Source organism: Ornithorhynchus anatinus, chromosome 8 (assembly GCF_004115215.2).
Source record: "Ornithorhynchus anatinus isolate Pmale09 chromosome 8, mOrnAna1.pri.v4, whole genome shotgun sequence".
Lineage (NCBI taxonomy): Eukaryota > Metazoa > Chordata > Mammalia > Monotremata > Ornithorhynchidae > Ornithorhynchus > Ornithorhynchus anatinus.
In genome coordinates, this window is record NC_041735.1 from 21,176,828 (window position 1) to 21,203,803 (window position 26,976).

At 49.3% G+C, this 26,976-nt stretch overlaps 1 protein-coding gene and 2 non-coding genes across 8 annotated transcripts in view; all 3 read right to left on the bottom strand.

Moving 5' to 3' along the window:
• The window catches only part of DLGAP4 (DLG associated protein 4), a 256,546-nt gene that overhangs the window by 70,367 nt on the left and 159,203 nt on the right, over positions 1 to 26,976 (bottom strand). Inside the window, exon 1 of one of the 6 annotated variants that reach the window (XM_029070271.2) lies at positions 3,638 to 3,732. The exons of the other annotated variants lie outside the window; for them this stretch is intronic. Within the exon in view, the coding sequence (XP_028926104.1) occupies positions 3,638 to 3,668 (31 nt within the window). The 5' untranslated portion in view covers positions 3,669 to 3,732. Of the gene's footprint in view, positions 1 to 3,637; positions 3,733 to 26,976 lie in introns of those variants that run through there. 6 annotated transcript variants of the gene reach the window in all.
• Positions 5,422 to 5,523, bottom strand: LOC114813972. Its single transcript, XR_003761716.1, has one exon. It is a non-coding gene; the product is annotated as a U6 spliceosomal RNA (small nuclear RNA).
• LOC114814125 lies at positions 14,639 to 14,776 on the bottom strand. The gene has a single exon (XR_003761862.1). It is a non-coding gene; the product is annotated as a small nucleolar RNA SNORA7 (small nucleolar RNA).

Consider the following 26,976-nt stretch of genomic DNA (forward strand, 5'->3'; position numbering starts at 1 on the left):
TTCCAAGTTGCACAACCCAAAGGCAGGAGTGGATGGGAAAGGAGGATGGGTACAGATACAGGGCTTAAAGACATCTGGTCCCCTAGCCACACTGGAAAAGCTCAAAACCTAACATTCAGGTACAAAAACCAAATCAATAGCTTCCCCCCGACTGCAGAATTCAACTGCTTAAGACAAAGTGTTTAACTTGGAGGACACTCAAATACTTGTTGCCTGAGTGGCAGCTGTTGTCTTGGCCATGAGTATGGGGTGATGTGGCGATAGCTTCACACTCCCACCCCTGGCACTATGCATCATACTGGATTCTGGGGCATTGTTGAGGAGGAGGAAAAGTTTTCCACTGGAGCTGCCAAGTTTCTGATGTCAAGGCCTCCACATTTAAGCAAGTTTCTGAATATAATGGGGAAGTGTGCATCTTTTTTCCCTTCATTTTAGATTTAAATGGCTTCGCTCAGAGCCCCGAGAAGACTCATTCGTACCTGTGTTGTTCTTTGAAGGAATAACTGAAAGTCCTAATGGAAAAGCAAGATTCTGATGATTGGCTGTGGCACCACCACATCTAATTCATATCCAGATTTTTGCCGTTCAGTAACTTTACCCCTCATTTAAGAGAGTTTGGAGATTCATTCTGCTACTCCAGAACATAAACCCACACTTAATTCTCTCATTTTTGTTTTTTTTTTCTTTAAACAGTTGCCTTGAAATGGGCTCACAGGAAAAATTACACAGAGCCATCTTCCAATCCCTTTAACCTGCTGCATAACTGGCATTTAAGAAATATGTGCAATAGCAGAGGAAAAAAAAAACAATCCACCACCATAACCAAGGGAAAAGGGAAAAAAAAAAAAGCCGGCCCAGAAATGCACACCCTCTCAGTGAAGATTCAGTTCATTTTCACACACCAGATTTTCCCCGACTAGAATTACATTAGAATTAATTAGTGGTTTAAAAGTACATGGGTAATTTTAGGTTTCTCTGCTTCTGTTTGGATTTGACTCCTAAACAGCCAAGCACCTCAGAGTCAGGGACATCAAGAGATCTTACTCTCAAGCCCCAGGCAGGGTCATACCTAAAACAGATTTTCGATCTGGGTATTTATTCCTATGTCTGTATCTTTTCTGCTTGAAATCCCAGTGTAAATTAGACAAGTAAGTGATACCAGTCTACCACTTTTGGTTTGGAGGTCTTCCCTTCAAAAGGATCAGACCACATTCTCACAGTTTTCTGTAAAGACCCTAGAAGGGGAGGATGGGGGAATCCAAAGCCCAGGCTTCAAGATTTCTTTTATTTTGCCAATCGCAAAAAAAAAAAAAGCCACCAAAAAGAAAAACCATGAGCTTTGAGGTACAAAACTCCCCTACTGTGTTAAGCATCTATCTCACCCTACTGGGGAGCAAATTTCTGTGTCTTTGCTCTCCTTTCTGCATCTTATGAGTCAAAAGGGCAGCAGGGGATGGAGGGAGAAGGGGAGGTTGGCTGTTTCTTTAGGGAAGAGGGTAGCGCTGTATTTTCTTGCCTTCGCAAGCATCATGCTCATTGGGGCTCTGTCACAGCAACCGCATCTGGCCGAGAAAAGGGAGGAGAAGGCAGGGCCGGGCTTCGCTGAGCCCTGAGCACGTTAGTCATTTCTTGGAGCCGGTCTCTGAGAAGAGAAAGCCAAGAGGAGGGCAAGAAGAGGAATTGCTAGGGAACTAACTAAAAGGAAAGGTTGGAAAAATCCCACTGATCTTCCAACGGCCCTCCCAGAAAGTCCTACCCACTGTGATCTCTTCCTATGTACACAACTGACCGGTGACATTTCACCAGCCTTCTGAACAATCAATCGATCGTGTTTCCTGAGTGCTTACTATGTGCAGAGCTCTGTCCTAAGCGCTTGGGCGGGAGGGACAATGTAACAACTGTTTTGGTGGAAATCACACCCTCCTTCCTTCAAAACTTAAGACACAATCGACATGACCTTACTATATGAGTTTCCATTCTCCTCCTTTCAAAGCGTTGACCATTACTGCTGACCTTCCCGAGGAAAAAAAAAGTCAGTAAGACAAACCAGGTGAAACAGGACGTTGTCACCCGTAAAGCGCTTAGTACACAGACCTGTGTGCCTTGCACACAGTAAGCGTTCAATAAATACGCTTCAATGAATGAATGCAAAGTGACGGCTATAAAATCGCACGCCAGTTTCCTTAAAAAGAAACAATAACCAGCCGCTACGGGGGTAAAAATATCATTACTCAGGCGAAGAAAACGCAAATCACTTAAGTGGAGCTCAGTCCCGAAACGGCATAAATTATCATCAATCGTATTTGAGTGCTTACTGGTGCAAAGCACTGTACTAAGCGCTTGGGAGAGTACAATATAACATCTACCACATTCCCTGCGCAGAATGAGCTCAGTCTAGAGGATGAAAATTATTAATCGTATTGAGTGCCTACTGTGTGCAAAGCACTGTACAAAGCCCTTGGGAGAGCACACAATAACATCCGACACATTCCCTGCGAACAACGAGCTCACAGTCTAGAGGATATAAATTATTAATCGAATTTATTGAGCGCTTACTGTGTGCAAAGCACTGTATTAAGCCCTTGGGTGACTACAGTATAACAATAAACCGACATATTCCCTGCCCACAACCAGCTCACAGTCCAGGGGATGTAAATTATTAATCGCATTTATTGAGCGCTTACTGTGTGCGACGCACTGTACTAAGCGCTTGGGAGAGCCCACTCTAACATCAGACTCATTCCCTGCCCCCAACGAGCTCACAGCCTAGAAGATGGAAATTATTATTACTATTAATTGTATTTACTGAGCGCTTACTCGGTGCAAAGCACTGTACGAAGCGCTGGGGAGCGTCCACTCTAACATCAGACCCATTCCCTGCCCCAACGAGCTCACAGCCTAGAAGATGTAAATTATTATTCCTATTACTCGTACTTACTGAGCGCTTCCTGGGTGCAAAGCACTGTACGAAGCGCTGGGGAGAGCCCACTCCAACATCAGACACATGTCTTGTTTTGGCCCGTCTGTCTCCCCCGATTAGACTGTGAGCCCGTCACTGGGCAGGGACTGTCTCTATCTGTCGCCGAATTGTCCATTCCAAGCGCTTAGTACAGTGCTCTGCACATAGTAAGCGCTCCATAAATACTACTATTGAATGCATCCCCTGTCCCCCAGGAGCTCACGGCCCAGAGGGCGTCCAATGCCATATCCCTGTTGGGATGTGCAATTCCACCGGCCTAGGGAACTATCACCTTCCCGGGCGGTGCCTGTATCTCCCCCAGCGCTTAGAACAGTGCTCTGCACATAGTAGGCGCTTAACAAATACCAACATTATTATTATGAAAGTGCAGCACGATGCAAGGGCCCCCGCGGCCCGGCCCGAGGCTGCAGTTTCCAAATGCAACCAAAGGGGCTCATTCGGTCGGCACTTACTGGGCGCAGGGCGCTGTACTGAGCGCCGGGAAAGCAGCATTCGGCTCCCCTCGCCCTCCCCGACGGCTTGTCTTTCTCCCTCGGTTTTCCAGAAGCCCCACCGCCCTCCCTTCCCTTTGTCTCCCAACGCCAGCCCCCTCCCCAAGCCCGCAGGCCCCAAGGCCGCCCCCGCCCCGGGGGGAACCGCAGAACCGGGGACACTCACATTGCTTAAAGAGCTCCAGACACAAAGCCATGAGACACAAAGGGGGTGTGGGGTGGTGGTGCCGGTGGTGCTGGTGGTCGGGGAGGGGGGGGGAGGGTGTGGAGGGAGGGGAGAGAGAGAGGAGTCGGAGGGTGGGGAGAAAGAGAAAGAGAAAGAGAGGAGGAGGAGAACAAGGAGGAGGAGGAGGAGCAGTCCTGCGGGTGGGGGCGGGGATGCAATCGGAAGGGAAAGACCAAAAAAAAAAAAAATCAATCCTCTGCTTCCAGCCCCACTGCTTCCGGAGGAGCAAAAGAGCGGGGGAGTCGCTCAGTGGGGCTGGACTGGACGCCGCCGAGAGCCAGCTCAGAGGTGCAAAGGACCGACCGAGCGCCGCGCAGGCGCACTGAGCAGCAGCCGCCGCCGCCACTCACCCTCCTCCTCCCTCCGCTCCCGTTATGTGCTCCCCCCTCCCCCCTCCCAAGGGGCGGGGCTTCTGGGTGAAAGACCGGGACACGCCCACTTTCTGACGTCACGGCGCGGCCCAACTGGGTTAGTGGGAATCGGGGCGGCAGCCGTCCGGGCGCATGCGCGGCGCCTTTGGGCCTCGTCTGGCGTCTCCAACGCGGCCCGGGCCTTTCCCTGGGGCTTTGGCGGGCGGACGCTCAGCCCAGAGTCCGAGCGGGCCTGGGCGGGGAGGCCTTTCTCCTCTGCCTGCCAACCTTCCCTCGCCCCCGCTCGGGACACGCGTGCCCCCAAGCTGAGTGCCTTTTCCCCCCCTCCCTCCGTCACCCTCTTTCCAACCGGCCCCAGTTGGTCTTCCCCTCATAAAATGGAAGGAAGCTCCAGCCTCACTAAGATGGAGTCACTCTCGTCCTCTCCGTCCTGCTCCATAGGCCCGGCTGCCGGTCGGTCGGTTCTGGTGGACGACAGCACTCGTCCGGCTGGGGCCGAGGGAGGGCGTTTCTCCGCCACGGGAATGGCCGCTCTAGGGTTGTGTGTGTTAGGCCAAGCCGGGTGGGCGGCCACGCTTTTCCCAGAAGCCTCGAGGGCCAAGCGAGGCCTGACGCTCTCGGACCTGAGCGTGAGACCCGAGTCCTCGAGGCTTCTGGGAAAAGCGTGGCCGCTCACCCGGCTTGGCCTAGCACACAAAACCCTAGAGCGGCCATTCCCGTGGCGGAGAAACGCCCTCCCTCTCGGCCCCAGCCGGACGATTGCTGTCGTCCACCAGAACCGACCAGCCGGAGCCGGGCCTATGGAGCAGGACGGAGAGGACGAGAGTGACTCCGTTTTAGTGAGGCTGGGGCTTCCTTCCATTTTATGATCCCCTCCAGTTTCACTCGTTCAGTAGTATTTATTCATTCAATAGTATTTATTGAGGGCTCACTATGTGCAGAGCACTGTACTAAGCGCTTGGAATGTACAAATCGGTAACAGAGACAGTCCCTTTTGAGCCCTTACTACGTGCAGAGCACTGTGCTAAGCGCTTGGAATGTACAATTCCAATTAGACTGTAAGCCTGTCAGTAGGCAGGGATTGTCTCTATCTGTTGCCGAATTGTACATTTCAAGCGCTTAGTACAGTGCTCTGCACATAGTAAGCGCTCAATAAATACCATTGAATGAAAGAATGAATTGAATAAAATCGGGCAACAGATAGAGACAATCCCTGCCCAATGACGGGCTCACAGTCTAATCGGGGGAGGCGGATGGGCAAAAACAAGACAACGTAATCACGATAAATAAAATCAAGTGGATGTACACCTCATTAACAAAATAAATAGGGTAATAAAAATATATACAAATGAGAAAAATATGGAACGCTTCACGACTTTGCGTGTCATCCTCGCGCAGAGGCCATGTTAATCTTCTTTGTATCGTTCCAATTTTAGTATATGTGCTGCTGATCCCCTCCAGTTTGTGAAATTGTCGACCCCCAGACAAGAAAGATAACCACGACGTTCGTTTGACTCCCATGTCAAGAATCCGTGATCGCTTCATGTCATTAACCCCTGACTGCAGCTGCTAATTGTCGCCCGCACATGCGCTTATCTCCGAAAAATAGGAACTGAACCCAGGAACTGATGGCCAACTCTCCCATTCCTCCCTTCCTCACCAATTGGCTGTATGCTTCAATAAAGGCAATGTTCTGAGGGAGGCTCGGGGCTACACGCCGCTCGTATCCCACTGGGATGAACAGACGTGTAGCCGCTTTCCTCCTTTTCTGCGCTATCCCGACTCCTGTCTCCTAGTCTTTCTATCTATATCACCACCTGGGGTAATCGAACCCTACGATTAGAATTCCCGATCTTCACTCTGACACTTTCAGGTTATTTTTCGAGGACAGTACAATCGCTCATCCTATCCTGACTGGAATACTGCATCGGCCTCCTTCCTGATCTCCCAACCTCCCGTCTCTCCCTGCTTCACTCTGATGCCCGATCTTCTCTAGAAACGCCCTGGGCCTGTCACCTCAAAAACCTCCAGTGGTTGCCTATCAAACTCCCTGTGGGGCAAAATAATAATAATGAGGGTATTTGTTAAGCGCTTACTATGTGCTAAGTACTCTTCTAAGCGATGGGATAGAAGGTTATTAGGTTGTCCCACTTGGGGTTCATAGTCTTGACCCTCATTTTACAGAAGAGGTAACTGAGGCACAGAGAAGTGAAGTGATTTGCCCAAAGTCACACAGCTGACAAGTGGCAGTCGGGATTACAAGCCACAACCTCTGACTCCCAAGCCCGTGCTCTTTCCGCTAAGCCACAGACTGCTCACTCTTGGCTTCAAAGCTGTCCATCCCCTTGCCCCCTCCTACCTCACCTCCCTTCTCTCCTTCTCCAGCCCAGCCCGCACCCTCCGCTCCTCTGGTGCCGCTCACCTTCTCCCTGGGCCTCGTTCTTGCCTGCCCGCCGTCGACCCCTGGCTCACGTCCTACCTCTGGCCTGGAACGCCCTCCCTCCTCACATCGGCCAAACAGTCACACTTCCCCCCTTCAAAGCCCAAGTGAAGGCTCACCTCCTCCAGGAGGCCTTCCCAGACTGAGCCCCCTTTTCCTCAGCTTACCTCCCTCCCACCTTGCCTCAGCTCGCTCCCTTTGCTCTATCCCACCTCCCCGCCCCACACCTGTTTATATATGTACATAACTATAGTTCTATTTATATTAATGCCTGCTTTACTTGTCCTGATGTGTATATATATATATATCTAATTCTATTTATTTATATTGATGCTAATGATGCCTATTTACTTGATTTGGTGTCTATCTCTCCCCTTCTAGACTGTGAGCCCATTGTGGGCAGGGATTGTCTCTATTTGTTGCCCAATTGTACTTTCCAAGCGATTAATACAGTGCTCTGCACACAGTAAGCGCTCATAAATACGACTGAATGAATGAGTGGGATCTCGGAAGGGGGCTTCATTTCTTGGCTGGGTCAGACCGAGGGGAGGTCCCCAATAAATCGAGGGGGAGGGAGAAGGACTGAGGTGTGGCTGAGGGAGTGGGAAAGCTCTCTGTGGGACTTTGACTGGGGGATTTCTTTTTTGTCTTAAAATAATAATGTTGGTATTTGTTAAGCGCTTACTATGTGCAGAGCACTGTTCTAAGCGCTGGGGTAGATACAGGGTAATCAGGTTGTCCCATGTGAGGCTCACAGTCTTCATCCCCATTTTACAGATGAGGTAACTGAGGCACGGAGAAGTGAAGTGACTTGCCCACAGTCACACAGCTGACAAGTGGCGGAGCCGGGATTCAAACCCATGACTTCTGACTCCCAAGCACGGGCTCTTTCCACTGAGCCACGCTGCTTCCCCAAAAAATTCCAGGACTAAAAAGTGGCTTAGTGGAAAGGGCTCGGGCTTGGGGGTCAGAGGATGTGGGACTCTGTCACTTGTCTGGTTTATGACCTCGAGCAATCACTTAACTTCTCTGTGCCTCAGTTACCTCGTCTGTAAAAGAGGAATTAAGACTCTGAGCCCCACGTAGAACAACCTGATTATCCTGTATCTACCCCATTGCTTAGAACAGTGCCTGGCACATAGTAAGCACTTAACAAATACCAAAATTAATTAATTAATTTTGTATTTTTGGATGGTTCATGGGGGGATTTTAACAAATATCACAATTATTCTCTTATAACTGCAGAGAGGAGGCTGTGGCCATAAAGGCGGTTGCCCTCAAAGGGCCATAATAGCAATAATTATTGTGGTATTTGCTAATTGCTTACTATATGCCAGGCACTTTAACTGAGTGCTGGGGTAGATATAAGCAAAGTGGGTTGGACACAGTCCCTGCCCCACAAGGAGCTCACCGTCTAGATCCCCATTTTACAGATGAGGGAACTGAAGCCCAGAGAAATGACGTGACTTGTCCACGGCCCCACAGAAGGCAAGGGGTGGAACTGGAATTAGAACCCATGACCTTCTGACCCCCAGGCCCGTTCTCTATCCACTACGCCATGCTGCTTCCCAAGCTGCTTAGAACACTCTTCTAAGCCGTATTGAACAACAGATCCACCCTGGAGGGAATTTAGATATGAAACGTACATCAGTGATTTAGAGAAGGCCTGGCTTTTGGGTAGCAAATTCCCTGATTAAACCCCCCTTTCCTCTTCTCCCGCTCCCTTGTTTGTCTCCCTGACTTGTTCTTTTTATTCATCTCTTGTCCCAGCCCCAAGACAGTGTACATATCTGTCATTTATTTATGTATATCAATGTCTCCCCCCATGCCCCCAGACTGTAAGCTCCTTTTGGGCAGGGAATGTGTCTGTTTATTACTCTATTGTACTCTCTCAGCTGTGCAGAACAGTGCTCTGCACAACAGTAAGCGCTCAATAAATGCAATTGAATAAACGAATGCATGAATTTTTGTTTCGATTTCAATCTCTAAATTCCACAGAATTTTTGTCAAACAGCAAAATTAAAGAACGCTCAAAACTAAAAATTCAGCCAACTGGAGTACCACAGTCAATATTGGCTTAATGATAATACTATTATTAATGCAAATAATATTATATTTAAGTAGAGATTATGGTAGCAGCAGCATGGACCTAGTGGAAAGAACACAGGCCCGGGCGTCAGAGGACCTGGGTTCTATTCCCTGCTCCAGGGTCTCAGTTCCCTCATCTGCAAATTGGAAATTCAATCTCTGTTCTCCTTCCTCCTTAGACTATGAGCCCCATGTGGAACCTGATTATCTTGTATCTACCCCAGTGCTTAGTACAGTGCTCGGCTCATAGTAAGCACTTAACAGATACCATAATTATTATACCATATATTCAAATGTCATAGTAGGTGAAGTCCCTGTCCTACATGGGACTCCCAAGTCGAAGGGAGAACAGGCATTTCACCCTTGTTTTATAGAGGAGGAAACTGAGGCACAGAGATGTGCTCTTGTCGCTAGGCCGTGCTGTTTCCCAAGCCTATGAAGAAATAGGTATACCGGGCAAGGCAGGGTCTTCAAAGTCTTACTAAAATCAGATATCCTCCAAGAGGCAGGCCTTCCCTGGCAACCCTCATTTCTCCTATTTTCTCTCCCTCTGCATCACCTACGCACCAGGTTCTATACCCTTTAAGCGTTTGATATTCACCCCACCCTCAACCCCAAGGCACTTAAGTACGTAACCATAATTTATTTTAATGTCTGTCTCCCCCTCTAGACTGTAAACTCCTTGTGGGCAGGGAAAATGACTCTGGATTCATATTTTCTCAATCGCTTTGCTCTGCACATACTAAGCGCTCGATAAATCCCTCCGCTTGATTGCTGCTGAAGGGGGGTCTCCCAGAGGTATTTTGACCCAGCTCAAAGGACTCTTGTCGTCTATCTGCCATCCATCTCATGATGTGTGCTGTCCACTCTGAAGGACGGAAGAGAGTAAGGATGATGGCTCGGCTTAAATACTGCTGAAACAAATTATGCCAATGCCTGATTGGCTGTAGGTGATTCGTCCCCGCCTCCCAAAGTTCTAACCTAAAGTCATATGAAAGTAGCCAGTAATAACAAAAGCTGTGGAATTTGTTTAGAGCTTACTAAGTGTCAAGCAGTGTACTAAGCACTGGGGTAGACACAAGCTAATCAATCCACGTCCCACGATTAGGCCGTGTCCTCACAGCCTAAATCGGTGGGAGGACGGGTTTTGGATCCCCATTTTGCAGATGAGGGAACTAAGACTCAGAGAAGTTAAGCGACTTACCCAGGGTCGCACAGCAAGTGAGTGGTGGAGCCGGAATTAGAACCAGGTCCTCGACTCCCAGGCCTGTGTTCTTTCCACTAGGCCACGCTGCTTCTGATTACCTTGAGCAGGTCACAACCTCTTTGTGCTTCCGTTTTCTCATCTGCAAAATGGGAATAAAATACCTGCTCCCCTATCTCTCAGGTGGTGAGCCACTTGTGGGACGGGGCCCGCCTGATCTAGGTTATGTCTAGATTACATTTTACAAATACCATCATAAAAATACGAAGGTGGCTGTCTGAAAAGACAGTATAAACCTTGGTGTGGGAGCAACTCAGTTTTCAGGGGTAATGGCTGAATTTTCCAGCAGACTGTCCTTGAGCAATCCATGCATATACAGATTTGAACACAAAGGACAGCTCTGTATACACTTGAATGAGTCTCAACCAGATTGCTAATGTCCAAATAATCATTCATATAGGGTGAGTAAGGGTTTATGCTGAAGAACAGAAGAACACAATGTTGATTGATTCACTTTAGTAGTCTGGAACTTGGTGAAGGATGGATGTGAAAACATCTTTTGTGGGGTGGTGTATTTTCTGCACCTCTTCGCAAGGTTCCCCCCTTCCCCCCATCTCTAGCTGGCCCCCTTCTGCTCCACGTGGTAAGAAGGCCAAAAGTGGAGAGGGATATTTTGGAATCAGATATGGAGACGCCCAACCCAATAGAAGAAGGGGATCTTTTTGCCAGTCACCCGTCTCCCAGGAGAAGAGTCTTGGAAACCAAAATGTTGGGGATTGGTCAGCTGGCTTAGTTTTTTTTTAAATGGTATTTGTTATGTGCTTACTCTGTGCCAGGCACTGTACTGAGCACTGGGGTCGATACAAGCTAATTAGGTTGGACACAGTCCAACTCCCGCATGGGGCTCACAGTCTTAATCCCCATTTTACAAATGAGGTAACTGAGGCAGAGAAAAGTGAAGTGACTTGTCCAAGGTCACACAGCACACAAGGGGCGGAGCTGGGATTAGAAACCAGCTCTTCTGACTCCCACGCCTGTTGTTTCTTTTTTTTTTCACTTACTTCCCAGCAACAGTCTTTCTTTAGGTGGATCTCATCAGCCAATCAATAGCATATACTGAATCTCTACTATGTGCAGACCACTGAACTAAGTGCTTAGGGGAATGCAATAGAAATCATTATCCATGATCTCCCACTTACACTGTGAGCCCAGGTGGGGCAAGGACTGTGTCCAACCTGATTAAATTAATAATGTTGGTATTTGTTAAGCACTTACTATGTGCAGAGCACTGTTCTAAGTGCTGGGGTAGATACAGGGTAATCAGGTTGTCCCACGTGAGGCTCACAGTCTTCACCCCCATTTTACAGATGAGGGAACTGAGGCACAGAGAAGTGAAGTGACTTGCCCACGGTCACACAGCTGACAAGAGGCGGATGCGGGATTCAAACCCGTAGACCTCTGACTCCCAAGCCCGGGCATCTAGCCTAGGGTAGAATATGGATGGTGAGTTAATAATAATAATGATAGTAACTATGGTACTTATTAAGCACTTGTGCCAAGCACTTTTCCAAGCGCTGGGATAGATACAAGTTAATCAGACTCTGGACACAGTCCCTGTCTCACTTAGACCTCACACTCTTATCCTCATTTTTTACAGATGAGGTAACTGAGGCGCAGAGAAATGAATTAAATGATTTGCCCAAGTTCACACAACGGGATAGATCCCCAAGAAGGCAAATATCTTGCTGGCACTATGGGGCTAAACTGCATGCCCACCCCCAGAGCAGGTGGACTGCTTTGCAAATGTGCAGCTTATATCTGTTCTATGTTGGAACTTGATCCTGAGAGTTGGGGGATGAAGACTTCTGGGGGCATAGGAATACTCACTCCAAATGTCTAATCCAAGTATCTTTCTTCGTCTACTATGAGCTACATACTTCATCAAAAAGGCTAAAGATAACTTCCTGAGGACAATCCTGCAGGCTCCCATGGCAACCAAAATCAGGAAGGAACCACACCCAGAGTCAGCAGGGTTTCTGCTGAGCTCAGACAACACTTCTGCCCCATCCTCCTCGCTTTCATCTTGCTGCCTGCTCCCTACCCAGCTCAACAGCCAAGGGGAAAACCCAGGAATAATAATAATCATGATCATAATACTACTAATAATAATTGTGGCATTTGTCATGATCATAATACTGCTAATAATAATTGTGGCATTTGTTAACCGCTTACTATGTTCCAGGCACTGTACAGAGCGGTGGGCTAGGTACAAGATGATCAGATTGGATGTAGTCCTTGTCCCACAAAGGGCTCCCCGTCTTAATCTCCTTTTTACAGATGAGGTAACTGAGGCACGGGGAATTTAAGTGACTGGCCCGAGGTCACACAGACGAGGGGGTGAATCGGGATTAGAACCCAGGTCCTTCTGACTCCTTTCCTGGGGGAAAGGAGCAGCCTCTGGTATTTCATTGAAAATACGGGCAAATTCTAAATTTCAGGTTTGGGTTGGGGAGACCGGATCCCTAAGCTTCAGGGCCTCTGAGACTCACATCAGCTTCAACAATACAATCTGACCAGAACTCTAAGACCAGATCTCCTCTCCCCAGAGGAAAGTGAAACAAGGGATCGTTCACTTCCAAGAACTGAGATGCTGCCCATCGGCGTGCGGAGCAAGTGTGGAAACTTTAAACTCTCGATTAGAGGACAGAGGAAACAGGGTGCAGAGCAGACATTTGGACTGGGTTCAGGACTCCAGGGTCCTTTTCTCAGCCCTGAAATTCCCCTGCCAGGTGACGTCAGCCCCTGGCTCTAGGCCACAGTTTTCCCCGACTTACCCCTCTGGGCTTTTTGAGCTCCGCGAAGGAGAAGTGCCACGCTGGGCAACAGTGGGATCGTTGAAAATTCTTAAACAAGGAGGCTTTGTCCAAGAGCAGATCTCAATTCCAGCCATTTGGGTTGAAGCCACTTCCGGATTGAAGCGTTGGCTCCGTGGGTGTGCCAACCTGTCTGCCAGCCTCCTCAGGAAATGGCTCCGGCCCAAACCCTCCCCCTAGAGTTTTAATAGGAACGCGTCTGTATCTTTTTTCCTGATGCTCCCAAAGGTCAAGGAAACTCCTTCCTCTTCATCATCTTCAATCTCAAAGAGAATGAACCAGGGTCACAGCCTGGAGTCATGGGTTGTGGTAGGATAATAATAATGATAATAACAATATTAATAATAACGGTATTTAAGCATTTACTACGTGCCAGACACTGCCCTCTGCTTTGTAAGCTCATTGTGGGCAGGGAATGTGTCTGCTTATTGTTATACTGTACTCTCCCAAATGCTTAGAACAGTACTTTGCACACCATAAGTTCTCAATGAATACAACTGAATGAATGAATGAATGAAAGTGCTGGGATGTAAAAATAATAATAATAATATGGCATTTGTTAAGCGCTTACTATGTGTCAAGTGGTGCATACAAGCAAATCAGGTTGTCCCACATGGAGCTCACCGTCTTAATCCCCATTTTCAAGATGAGGTAACTGAAGCACAGAGAATGATAATAGTAATAATTAACAGTAATTATAGTACTTGTTAAGCACTTACTATGGGACAAACCCTGTTCTAAGCACTGGGGTAGATACAAGTTAATAAGGTTGGACACAGTCCTGGTCCCCCATTGGGCTCGCACTCTTAATCCCCTTTTCACAGATGAGGCAACTGAGGCCCAGAGAAGTGAAGTGATATGACTAAGGTCCCGCAGCAAACAGGTGACAGAGGCGGCCTTAGAAGCAGGTCCTTCTGACTCCCAGGCCCTTGGTCTTTCCACTAAGCCACACTGCCTTTAGGCTGGTGTCACCCTAAACAGAGGCCTCTCCTTCCACCCGCTCCTGTGCCGTTTGGGCACCGTGGGTAGAGCAGTGGGCAGAGCAGTGAGCCTGTTCCTCGGCCCTGATTGGCCCGGCCCCGCCTCACGAGCCGGCGGCCCATCGGCCTTTTGGCACCAAACCTCCTGGGACCGCCTTTCCAGGCCAGCTGGGGAGGTGGGGTTTGCCGATTTACCAGACGGGTTTGGATCATAATTATCGAGGTTGCAAAAGCTGAGCACCTCTACCTATTTGGAGGCAAGAGTCCAATCTCTTACTAACCGGAGTTATCGCCCCGCCCCACCACCCACCCCACCCTTCTCCACATGGCCTAGAGTGCATTTATGATTGCCTAAATCCACTAAGCCCGCATTTCCCCTGCTCCCTCTCCCTTCTGCATCGCGTAAGCACTTGGATCTGTAACCTTTAAGCATTTGATATTAACCCCACCCTATAATTTATTTTAATGTTTCTCTCCTCCTCTAAATCACAAGTGCCTTGTGGGCAGGAAACGGGTCTACCAACTCCTTTGCCTTGTACTTTCCCAAGCTCTTAGTACAGTGATTTTTGTTTTAATGGTACTTATTACATGCCAAACACTGTACTAAGTATTGGGGTAAATACAAGATAATATGCTTGGATACAGATCTGATAATCTGATCTGCACACAATAAGCACTCAATCAATGGCATTAATTAATTACGATTCCAGATGACCCAGGGGATAAATCTATAATAATTTAGGCATCTCACAAATAAATGTCTTGTCTTTTCTTATACCGTCCAGTTGTCTCCGACTCATAACAGCTCCATGGATACATCTCTCTCAGAATGACCCACCTCCATCTGCAATAGTTTTGGTAGGTGTATCCATAGACTTCTTCATAAAAATACAGAAGAGGTTTACCATTACCTCCTTCCGCGCAATTAACTCGAGTCTCCGCCCTCGACTCCCGTCCCCCTGCTGCCCAGCACAGGTGAGTTTTGACTTGTAGCATATTGCCTTCCACTCGCTAGCCACTGCCCAAGCAAGGAATGGAATGGCTAGGCCTCTGCTTGACTCTCCCTCCCACAGTCGAGACTGGTAGAGTACTGGAAACTCTCCAGATGCGATCCCGAGAGGGGTCAAATAAATGTAACTGGGGTATTTTCAGACATCCTCAGTTTTAATGTTCCCATTCTAAGGAAAGAGTATAAGCATTTTATGTCCGTCTGCCTCCCCTTTTAGGTTGTAAGCCTCCAGGGGGTGTCCATGAGAGATCTAAGTGGTCTAAGCGTTAAAGGGTATGAGAAAGATTTCAAATGACCACAACCTCTTAGAGCTCTTTCACCGTAATTAGCTTGAGGATCTAAATTGTGTGGAAGGGGCCTAGCCGTAGGAATCTGCTGTTTCTCAGTAACCACGTACTTGGACCAGAATGCCATAGTCTGGGATCAGATGCTTGGAAGACCTTCTCAAGAAGGGTCGGGATCATCCTGTCACTTCTAAACTAGGAAACCAGCGGCGCTGGAAGTTGAACCGAATTTAGAGTTTAATTTCTCCCAGCTGGGTCCGACAAGCCACGTCACTCAGAGAAAAAGACAAGAAGGTGACAGTAAGCAAGGAAGTTGTTACCTTCTCTTCCCCCTCCCATTCTATTCCCCTCATGGGCAGCTGGGTGACCTGCTGAGAAAGTTCTTAATATATTGTACATTTTACCGATTTGTACATTCGAAGCACTTAGTACAGTGCTCTGCACATAATAAGCGCTCAATAAATACTATTGAATGAAATTGTACATGGAATGGTGTAAGTGTAAAATCTGACTGAAGCCCAGAGAAGTGCCCAAGGTCACACAGCAGAGCTGGGATTAGAATCCAGATCCTTCTGACTCCCAGGCCTGTGCTCTAGCCACTAGATCATGCTGCTTCTGGGTGCAGGGAAGTTCCGGATATCACCCAATTAACTATTCTCCACGTCCCCTTCTCTGCTTGGAGCACTGCCGGTAGCTATCCTTAGCAACTGTGGAGGGGGGCGTGGGGTTGGTCCTTTAGCTCATTCTCCGTCGGGCTGGACGCGGGGTCAAGTCAAGACCGGAGGAGCTCTGCCCCTCTGACCCGGACTCCAGTTCGGATGTTGGCTCTTCGCCAGGGTACGGTTGCAACACGCAAGTTAATCCCTGGGGCATGGAGCAGTGAGGATGGATCAATTTGGGCTTCATTTTACCTAATCGCATTTACCCTCCTGGGCTGTTTGGCCTTGAAGAGCTGGAGAGATGGAACTTGCTACTCAACTAGGCAGTTGAGTTCTGGGAGCCGCCCTCACGTCAGTGAGATTAACGTCTCTCTCCCTATATTACAGATTCTTTACTTATAATAATAATAATAACTGTGGTATTTATTAGGCGCTTACTATGTGCCAAGCACAGTTCTAAACACTGGGGCAGATACAAGGTAATCAGGCTGGACACAGTCCCCGTCCCGCATTGACTCACAGTCTTAAACCCCATTTTACAGACGAGGGAACTGAGGCACAGGGAACTTAAGTGATTTGCCCAAGGTCACACAGCAGAGCTGGGATTGGAACCTCCGACTCCAAGGATCACGTTCTTTCCATTAGGCCTCGCCGATTACATTAATGTCTCTCTCCCCCTCTAGACTGTAAGCTCGAGGTGGGCAAGGAACGTGTCTGCCAACTCTGTTGTAATGGAGTCTCCCAAGTGCTCAGGGCAGTGCGCCGCACACCGTAGGTGCTCGATAAATACCACTGATGACGGGGACCTCGAAACGGGCGCTTGGAGCCGTCTAGTTTTCGACTCTGGGCACGCAGTTGTGGATGCCCTCAAATGACTTGGCCAGAGCCCTGCTTGGCCTTTAAGTGGGGCGGAGTAGTGGACACAATGTGACTTGAGAGTGATGAGTTTCAGCCCTCCTGGGGTCATGGAGACCAAGGCCCATGAATCAGCAAACACCACCTGGCTCCGGGGGCTTGAGAGGAGCCCCGTTCTCCCGGGGGAGTGGGGGTGGGGGTGGGGTCGGCGGGGGCAAGTGGAGAAGGGAGGTGGGGGGAGGAAAGCAGGATCCGAATCTCTTTATGGCTGTGATTTATTCGTGACTCACCCCAGCCTCCTGGACTGGAGAGGGTGTGGCTATTTCAAGTCAGATGAAGTCACAGCCGGCTGGGTGAAATCCCAAGACTTCCACCCAAGCCCATTCAAGGAAGTGGGATGAAGCTGATGTCTGGACGGGTTTGGAAAGGGGGAGGCGTGAGGGGGTGGCTGATTTGGATTCCCAGAAATGCTTTCTGCTTTCAGGGACAGAATGGCTGACTGCCTCGGTTTTGATTTTTCAGCATTCAGGTATGAGTTTGCCCCAAGAACTGAAACCAAGATACACGGTACCTTCAACATCTGTGAAAATCCCCAGATGGAAAAGCTGGTTTGAATCCAGAAATTCAGAGATGCCTCGGGCCGTCTCAGATCTCCCAGATTTCCCACGGGTGTAAGGAAAGGAAAATCTCATCTAGAACAGGTGCCCATTTTAATGGAGATTATTGTCCCCCTTGGTCTCAGAATTCTACAGACTGTGTCTGACCTGATTATCTTGTATTGATCCCAGTGCTTTGTACAGTCTTGGCACATAGTAAGCGCTTAACAAATAGCCATTATTATTATTAAGAGAGAAAAGGCGTTCCCTGTGCTCAGACCTGCCTCCGGAGATTAGTCAGTCAGTCAGTGGTATTTATTGAGTGCTTACTTTGTGCTGGGCTCTGCACTAAGCGCTTGGGAGAATACGATACAACAATAAACAGACAAGGTCTCTGCCGACAGCTTTCGCTCTTGTTTAAGATACAATACTTAGAAATTCCCACTTGTCTACCTCCTGCAGGCGTTGACGAACGGAACCGAGGCGGAGGGGGGTGGTCGCCCGGTAAGGAGGTGGACGTAGTGAACTGGGAGCTGGCAGGCTAATTCTTTGGCTCCTTGGGCCCCAGTTTGACTGACTGGACTAGGCTGGAACTTCTAGGACGGGAGGTCAGAAGTGGGAGGAGAGAAGGGGAAAAGGCATGGAAATGGCAGGTTCTAGTGTAAAGAGCAAGGGCCTGGAAGTCAAATGACCTGGATTCTCATCCCAGCTCTGCCAAGTGCTTGCTGTGTGACCTTGGGCAAGTCACTTCACTTCTCTGGGCCTCAGTTTCCTCAGCTGTAAAATGAGGATTAAATACCGGTTCCCCCTCCCACTTAGACTGTGAGCTCCACATGGGACAAAATCAGTGTCCAGCCTGATTATCCGACATCTACTCTAGACTGTAAGGGCGTTATGGGCAGTGAATGTGCCTGCTAATTCTGTTGTATTGTACACTCTCGAGCACTAAGTACAATGCTCTGCACATAGTAAGTGCTCAGTAAATACCACTGACTGATCTACCCCAGTGCCCAACAAATATAATAATAATAATGGTAATTATTATTATTATTGTAATCAGAGTCTGGCTCCATTAGCAGAGGACTGTCTGCGGTGAGCTCCAGTGTCCAAGGACTCCTGAAAGACTGTGAGTACCTGCCAGGGATTGCTACTATGTGGGTCCTGGGGTCTGGTTCCACCTGAAACCCCCAGGGCATCATCATCATAATAATTATTATGGTATCTGTTAAGAGCTTACTATGTGCCAAGCACTGTTCTAAGCACTGAGGTAGATACAAGATAATCAGGTTGTCCCACGTGGGGCTCACGGTCTTAGAGAAGCAGCGTGGCTCAGTGGAAAGAGCCCGGGCTTGGGAGTAAGAGATCATGGGTTCTAATCCCGGCTCCGCCACTTGTCAGCTGTGTGACTGTGGGCAAGTCACTTCACTTCTCTGTGCCTCAGTTCCCTCATCTGTCAAATGGGGATGAAAACTGTGAGCCTCATGAGGGACAATCTGATCACGTTGTATCTACCCCAGCGCTTAGAACAGTGCTCTGCACATAGTAAGCGCTTAACAAATACCAACATTAATCCTCATTTTACAGATGACACAGCAGACAAGTGGCAGAGCCGGGATTAGAACCCACGTCCCCTGACTCCCAAGCCCTTGCTCTTTCCATTAAGTCACACTCGCAGGCCTGAGGACCACAAACTCCAGAGAGACCTCAGATCTGATTCAGGTTCTTCAGGGCCTCGGGCCACGAACTATCTACTCAAGAATTCAGATTCCCCCAAGAAGCCCCGGACCGGACCACCAGTTCTAATTTAAACCCAAGGGACACGAGTGGGTCTCGAGAAGGGAAGCAGTACCTCACTGTTCCCAACACCCCCAGCAGGAAAAGTCGGGAGTGGGTTCCCGGACTGCGGAGAGGAGGCCAAGGAGAGCACAGACGAAAGGTTCTGGCCCTTCGGCAGGGCAGTGACATGGCCCCGCTAGGACCTCCACTGGGATCTAGCTGCAGTCACTGGACTCCGGGTGGGGCTGGCGGAGTGAACCCACCCCCTTCCTCCTACTCCTCTGAGCGGGGCAGTTCGCTGGGAGAGAGGCACACTCCAAATAAGGGGCCAAAAGGTGGCTTCGCCCAGTCTGTGGCTCCTTATCAGTGCTGCAAGAAACCCTAGCGGATAGGACAGAGGTAAACAGAAATCCCAGGAGAAAGTGCCTCCAGAAGAGAATCAGCCCCCCTTGAAAGGCCAGCAGAGAAAGAAGAGAAAGACTGCCCAGAAAGGGTCAGGGTCTCCCAGCAGGATTTTCATTCTCCTGCCCCCTCCTCTGAATTATACAACTACGAAATAAAGACATTGAATTCGATATTCCCTCCGGCATTACAGGCATACATTCAACTGAGGTGGCATCGACTTGTCTATTTTACAGCCACGGGAAGAGCGATCTCTATCTCATTTGAATCTCTCTCTCATTTATCCTACAGCAAGAAAGAGCTCTGGGCAGGAGAAGAGAACAGAGCAGAACTGGAGGGTAGAACAAAGAGGAAGGGAGGGAGGCAGGGAGGAAAAGAATGAAGGTGGGAAGTAGAGAGAGCGAGAGTCTACACAAGGGGCCAGATAAAGATCCTGGATTTAAGAAACAGTGATGATAACGAGAGAGATCGTATGCATGTGGATACAGATAAAGATCTTGTCCACATTCATACTTACGAAACAAAGCTAAAGTGGAGTTGCTACGCGCTGATGGAGAAGGAGAGACAGAGAGGAACAGACCCAGAGACTGGGGAAATATATCAGAGACCCACAGTCGAGACATTGAAAAATCCTGTACGTGTGTGCAATGATGAAATGCAAGAGGAAAGAGCTCACACTCTCTGGTTGTACCAAACAATAATCCTCTTCCTGCCAGTTTGCCTGAGAAAGCTATTTCTGGAATGCGAAATCTAGGTCAGAAAGGAGGAGGAAGTTGGAAGGGAAAGAGAGCTTTATTTTTTTTTTCCCCTTGGAAAGCAGCTAAGGAGAGAACCAAAAACCGAATAAGATCGAGCCAGGCAATAATCGTCGGACTCTGTCATTCCCACCCAAGCTCAGCCATTAAACGTGGTCAGAAATTTCCCTGGGTCGATGCAGGCAGATACCTCCCCGGGCGAACAGAACTGGCCGCGGGGCCCTGTTTCTTGGGATAATTGGGAGATGGAGGGGGGATGAGTGAGACCCCTCCAAATGGGAATTGCACAGCAGGCGGCGACTAACCTTTGTTCCCTTCATTAGACCTGGATCCATGCAGAAACAGGGGCTTTCCTCACATCAGTCAGAAGTTCCTAGCTGTTATTTTCCCCAAAGCAGCCTCCCTTTGTCTGTCCAAAATGTGAGCTGGCCCAGAATAATCTTCTTAGGGAAGGATGTCCAATCCTCAAAGAGGGATGAAGCCCACCACCAGACAGAGTGTGGACAGGACTTCGGAGTCGGAAGCTTGAACGTCTGTGATCGAGCCCCAACACGGCAAAAGGCCGGGAGGAAGTGAGCGAGAGGAAGGAGGTGATGGGGACCGTGTACATGCAAGGGTGGGCCCGGAGGGGTGGGGGTGGGGGGAGAGAAGGGGAGGGTAGCTTCCCGGTAGAAGGGAGTGGGTTGGAGGGGGGGAGAGGAAGTTTCTATAGGGGTGAGGAACAAAGGGAGTCACACGCTGACAGTTCCAGAAAAAAATACGGTCGAGGGAAAAGAGGGGCAGTGCTGAAAAAACACCTTGCGCTGCTGAGAGGGTGAGTTCTGTCCTACGTTGTAGATCATTCAGAGAGAAATAATTCATACGCCGTAATTCCCAGACACCTCTGAAGTCGGCCCTGTTGGATTTTTCCTGTCAGTAACCCTAGGAGTGGGGGGCTTGTTTTGGCGATGGTGGCATGTGACCCCCCCTCCCCTCCCCCCCAGGTGTTGTCCTTGCTGGTACTAAAATGGGGGTGATGGGGACGGGGCAGAGACCAACCTGGGTCACACCTGTGGCCCGCTTTTACCGCTGGACGAATTTAGAGACAGAGAAATGATCGGTCAGAGATCAAGCGCTCGCCTACTCGGAACGTATCCGGCCAGAGAGGAATCAGGCGATAAGAGACTTGGCCTGAGGCCACAGAGGTATGCATAGTGCTAATGGGTGCTGTTATTAATAATAATAATAATAATAATAATGATGATGATGATAATTGTTAAGCACTTACTATGTGACCGTCACTATACACAGTCCCTGTCCCACAAAGGGCTACAGTCTTAATCCCCATTTTACGGACGAGGTAACGGAGGCCCAGAGAAGTGAAGTGACTTTCCCAAGGTAACACAGCAGACAAGTAGCAGAGGTGGGATTAGAATCCATGACCTTCTGACTCCCAGGCCCTTGCTCTTTCCATTAGGCCACGTTGCACTCACCCATGTGCTCCCAAGCCTGCCTCCATAGTGGACGCTACAAAATGGCGGAGCAGACATCTTTACTTTCCCCCCTGCTCTTTTTAAATGATATTTGTTAAGGGCTTACAGTGTGCCAGGCACTGTGCTAAGTGCCAGGGTAGATACATGACAATCAGGTTGGACACAGTCCCTTTCCCACATAGCGCTCACAGTCGTAATCCCCATTTTGCAGATGAGGGAACTGAGACACAGAGAAGTGAAATGGCTTGCCCAAGGTCCCACAGCAGACATGTGGTGGAGCTGGGATTAGAACTCAAGTCCTTCTGACCGCCAAAGCCACTAGGCAAAGCCGCTTCTCCCCCTCTCTCTAGCCACACGGAGTAGCCATAACAGTCCAGTATTCCCTGGGGTTCTAGGGAGGCAAAACTCCCTGCACCTGCGATTGTCTCACTCTCAACTTCTTGAGGGACCTTGCACCCATCTTCAAGCCCTGTGTGTCCTGGGCCTTAGGTAGCCGAGGTCCGAATCGGGGGTGAAAGACGAAGTCAGCGACAGGGGCCGGAGCCCTGACCCTTGCTGTCCCTTCTACCCCTCTTTCCCCACGCTCTCTCAAGGCTGCCATCCCAACTATCACTCTTTCCCTGTCATGTGAAGGGCTCTTAGACTAGTAATTATGAATTAAAAAACCACCATAAAGACAATTATCTCATACCAGCCTAGTGAGAGAGAGAGGGGCAAGCATTATTTCCATTTTATGGATGAGATAACTGAGTCACGGAGGTTAAGTAACTTGCTCCAAGCTCCATGGTGAATCAGTGGCCCAGTCGGGACTAGAATAATAATAATAATCATGGTATTCGTTAAGCACTTACTACGTGCCAGGCACCGTACTAAGCACTGGGGTGGATACAAGCAAATCGGGTCGGACGCAGTCCCTGTCCTACGTGGGATTTACAGCCTCAATCCCCATTTTACAAATGAGGTAACTGAGGCACAGAGAAGTGAAGTGATTTGCCCAAGGTCACACAGCAGACAAGGGGCAGAGCTGGGATTAGAACCCATGACTTTCTGACTCTCAGGCCGGTGCTCTAGCCACTGCACTATGCTTTAGGGCTTGGAATGGGCAAGTCAGAGCTTTCGCCCCTAGGTTATTGCCAGTTGACCTTGCACTGAATCTTTTCCCCCTCTTTCTAGGGCTCCTGCATCACGGTGACAGAACACTGCTGTTTCAGTGGAAGCCCAGAACTAAGTCAGGATGATGAAAAACGTGGTCAGCAGTGTGACCTAATGGAAAGAGGCCGGGGAGACGGAGGACCTGGTTTTTATAGAAAGAAATGGTATCTGTTAAGTGGTTACTATGTGTGCAGTACAGACACTGTTCTAAATTCTGGGGTAGATAGAAGCTAATCAGGTTGGACACAGTCCCTGTCCCGCACAGAGCTCTGTCTTAATCCTCATTTTACAAGTGAGGTTATCGAGGCACAGAGAAGTGAAGTAACTTCCCCAAGGTCACACAGCAAACAAGTGGCAGAGCTGGGATCAGAACCCGGATCCTTTCGACTCCGAGGCCCATGCTCTATTCATTAGGCCACGCTGCTTGTCTGGGTTCTAATCCCAGCTTTGCCATTTTGCTGCTATGTGATCTTGGGTAAGTCACTTAACTGCTCTGTGCCTCAGTTTCCTCATCTGCAAAATGGGGATTAAATCCTCTTCCCTCCTACCGTGAGCTCTATGTGGGACAGGGATCAAGTCCAACCCGATTATCTGGTATCTACCGGAGCACTTCAGCACAATGCTTGGCACACAGTAAGTGCTTAAAGAGTCCAATAATCACTGTCATCTTTAATGGTTTCTATCAAGAGCTTACTATGCGTCAGGAACTGTTTTATTATTATGAGAACCTTAACGGACCGGGCCCATCCGTTGGAATAGCTGCAGGTGTCTGATCTCCGAAGTGGGGAGCTGCGGTTGCCCGGCGGAAAGGGGTGCAAAAATATAGAAATAGAAATAATTCCATTCCGGTTAGACCATCGTATTCCTGTCTGTGAGGGAGGCCACCAAGGCGTTCGCCCGATCCAGTCTCTCCTTGTATTTTCCGACTTCCCCGGGTTCTCTCAGGGCTCATCCGATTCCATTTTAGGTTGGCAAAGTCTCTACTTCTTGCTGATACGGGAGCAAACCCTGCCCTCTGCTGGGTAAAGGGTTTTTTTGGGTTTTGTTTTGTTCTGTCTTATTTTGTTTTTAATAATAATAATAATAATGATAATGATGTTGGTATTTGTTAAGCGCTTACTATATGCAGAGCACTGTTCTAAGCGCTGGAGTAGACACAGGGGAATCAGCTTGTCCCACGTGAGGCTCACAGTTTTATTCCCCATTTTACAGATGAGGGAACTGAGGCACAGAGAAGTGAAGTGACTTGCCCACAGTCACCCAGCTGCCAAGTGGCAGAGCCGGGATTCGAACCCAGGAGCTCTGGCTCCCAAGCCCGGGCTCTTTCCACTGAGCCACGCTGCTTTAAGGTACCTGTTAGGGGCTTAGTATGTCATTCACTCGATTAGATTGACTGAGAGCTTACTGTGCGCAGAGCACTCTACCAAGCGCTTAGGAGAGTACGCTACAACAACAAACAGACACATTCCCTGCCCACAGCGATGTGCCAGTCACTGTACTAAGGGCTGGGGTAGACCTCCCCCTTCTAATAACAGTAATGTCGCTATTTGTTAAGCGCTTACTATGTGCCAAGCACTGTTCTAAGCGCTGGGGGAGATACAAGGGAATTAGATTGTCCCGCGTGGGGCGCACAGTCTTCGTCCCCATTTTACAGATGAGGTAACTGAGGCCCAGAGAAGTTAAGTGACTTGCCCAAGGTCACACAGCTGACAAGTGGCGGAACCGGGTTTAGAACCCACGACCTCTGAAAACCAAGCCCGGCTCTTTCCACTGAGCCCCGCTGCTTCCCTCTGCTTCTAGACTGGGAGCCCATCGTTGGGTAGGGATTGTCTCTGTCTGTTGCCGAATTGTACTTTCCAAGCGCTTAGTACAGTGCTCTGCACTTAGTGAGCGCTCAATAAATACTATTGAACGCATACAGTGCTCTGCACACAGTAAGCGCTCACTAAATGCGATTGAATGAATGAATGAATATAATCGATCGATCAACCAATTGTATTTATTGAGAGCTTACTACGTGCAGAGCACTGTTCTAAGAGTTCGGGAGAATACGAGAGGAATCTAATCCGGTTTGACACAGTCCCCATGTCCCACGTGACGCTTACAGTCATTCATTCCTTCTTCGATTGGATTTATTGAGCGCTTACTGTGTGCAGAGCACTGTACTAAGAGCTTGGGAGAATACAATATAACAATAAACGGACACATTCCCTGCCCACGACGAGTTTACAGTCTCGAGGACGAGCTTAGAGTCTTAATCCCCATTTTACAGAAGAAGTAACCGAGGCACAGAGAAGCTAAATGGCTTGCCCACAATCCCAAACAGCAGTCGAATGGCGGAGCTAGGATTAGAACCCAGGTCCTTCTGACTCCCAGGACCACGCTCTATCCACCAGGCCACCCTGACTTCTCCAAAGGCAGTTGGGGTCTGTTCCTGGGTTTGCCCCTGGTGTCCCGGGAGTAAGGCGATAGTCCATCTGGCCACCTTTCCATCCCATTATCCTCCGTATTCCAAAACGACACCACGGCAGTTTGTAGGGCCAGAGTTGTGTCTGGCCAGACCTGGCTACTAACGAGAGGTCTTGAGTTCTTGTGATTTATTTATTTCTATTAATGTCCATCTCCCCCTCTAGACTGTAAGGTCATCGTGGATTAGGAATGTGTCTATTTATTGGTATATTGTACTCTCCCCGAGCTTAGCACACATTAAACGTTCAGTAAATATGATTGGCTGACTTGAGTTTGAAGCTGGAGATGTGCAGTGTGCCTTTCACAATCCTTGGTGAATTTCAGGGAGCGGAGTGCACCCCTAAATTGGGCTGTTCAGTTGCCCGAGCTGCGGTGGGACAGAGATGCTTGTTGGCCAAACTGCCCACAGTGTCAGACCCTTTGGAGATTCCCCCACACTGGGATCCCACTGGGGTAAATTCAATCCAATTATCCCTGTCCTACATGAAGCTTACCGTCTAAGGGGGAGGGAGAACCGGCATTTCATCTCCAATTTATAGTTGATGAAACTGAGGAACGGAGAAGTCAAGTGATTTGCCCAAGGTCCCCCAGGGAGGCAAGTGGCAGAGCTGGGTTTAGAATCCAGGTCCCCCGACTCCCAGGCCCAGGCTCTTTCCAGTAAACTCTTCCTGTGGAATCATTAGACTCCACAGCCGGCTGGGCAGACTGGGCCCTGCTGGATGTCCTAGGAGGCTCCGCCCCGTCGGCATGATTTCCACGCCTGAATATGTTTCTCTGTCCTTTCCAAGCTTGTGAGTGGATCCACTGTCTAAGTAACCCCAGGGCAGGGACCGTGTCCAACTCTTGGTTCTACACAATAGCCAACAAAGCGCAGCAAATTCAAGAATCCTAGAGCTGCAATGGGGCTCCAGAGGTCATCGAGGCCAGGCCCCTGCATCTGGACCGGGTTAATGCCCGGTTGTGGCCCTGACAGAATAAGGCTGGCCCCACTCCAGCTGGGCAAATCTGTACTCGATCACCAGCGAGCCTGGGTTGCAACAGTAGCACTCTGGGCCTCACTTCTCGGAGGCAGGGGGCTGCTGGACGTAATAGCCGCCCCGCTCCCCGGCCTGTGACCCCGGTCAAGCGATCAGAGGACCCAGACCTTCCGGCTCTTCCCTGACGGTGAGCCCTGCTGAGGGCTGCCGCTGTCAGTCCTGACGGGGGGCGGACAGGAAGTTCCTTCAAATATTTGCCCGGAACCAAGAACTTCTGGGATTAAGCCGTGAGTTTGGATTTCCTAAAGAAGGCCCAAACACTGTCACCATCCTGCTCCTCCTCTCTCCTCCCGTTCCTTTCCTGCCTCCTCCTCCTTCCTCTCCTCTTCCATCTCTTCCTCATTAGACCTAAAAGTGTGTTAGACCTAGGGGATGGACATCCATTCTATTTTTAATTTTTAAGGCCTTCAGGCCCCTGTGGGCTTCTCTGCAGCTGAAAGCAGCGAGCGCTCTGAGGTGCCAGCCGCCTCTCCCCGGCCCCCGGGTTTGGGCATGGGCACAATTTAACCCCTGCCCATTTGGTCAGCAGAGTACTCGGTTCCGAGGAACCCAGGGGGTGCTGATGCAGATGGTACCTTGCAGCCCCCTCTCGGTGTGCCGTACCTACTCTTAAGCAGAGCGGCCCCATGGGAGTCAGAAGGGAGTCAGAACCGAGGCGCAGAGAAGTGAAGTGACTTGCCTAGGGTTACACAGCAGAGAAGAGGCGAGCCGGGATTAGAACCCAGGTCCTTCTGACTTTCAGGCCCGTGCTCTATTCACTAGACCGCGCTGTTTCTCTGCGTCTTCATCGGCTATACCTTTGTCTGGTTCTCCCCAAAAAACGACGGGCCAGTTCTCAACAACAGGCTCCTCTAGCA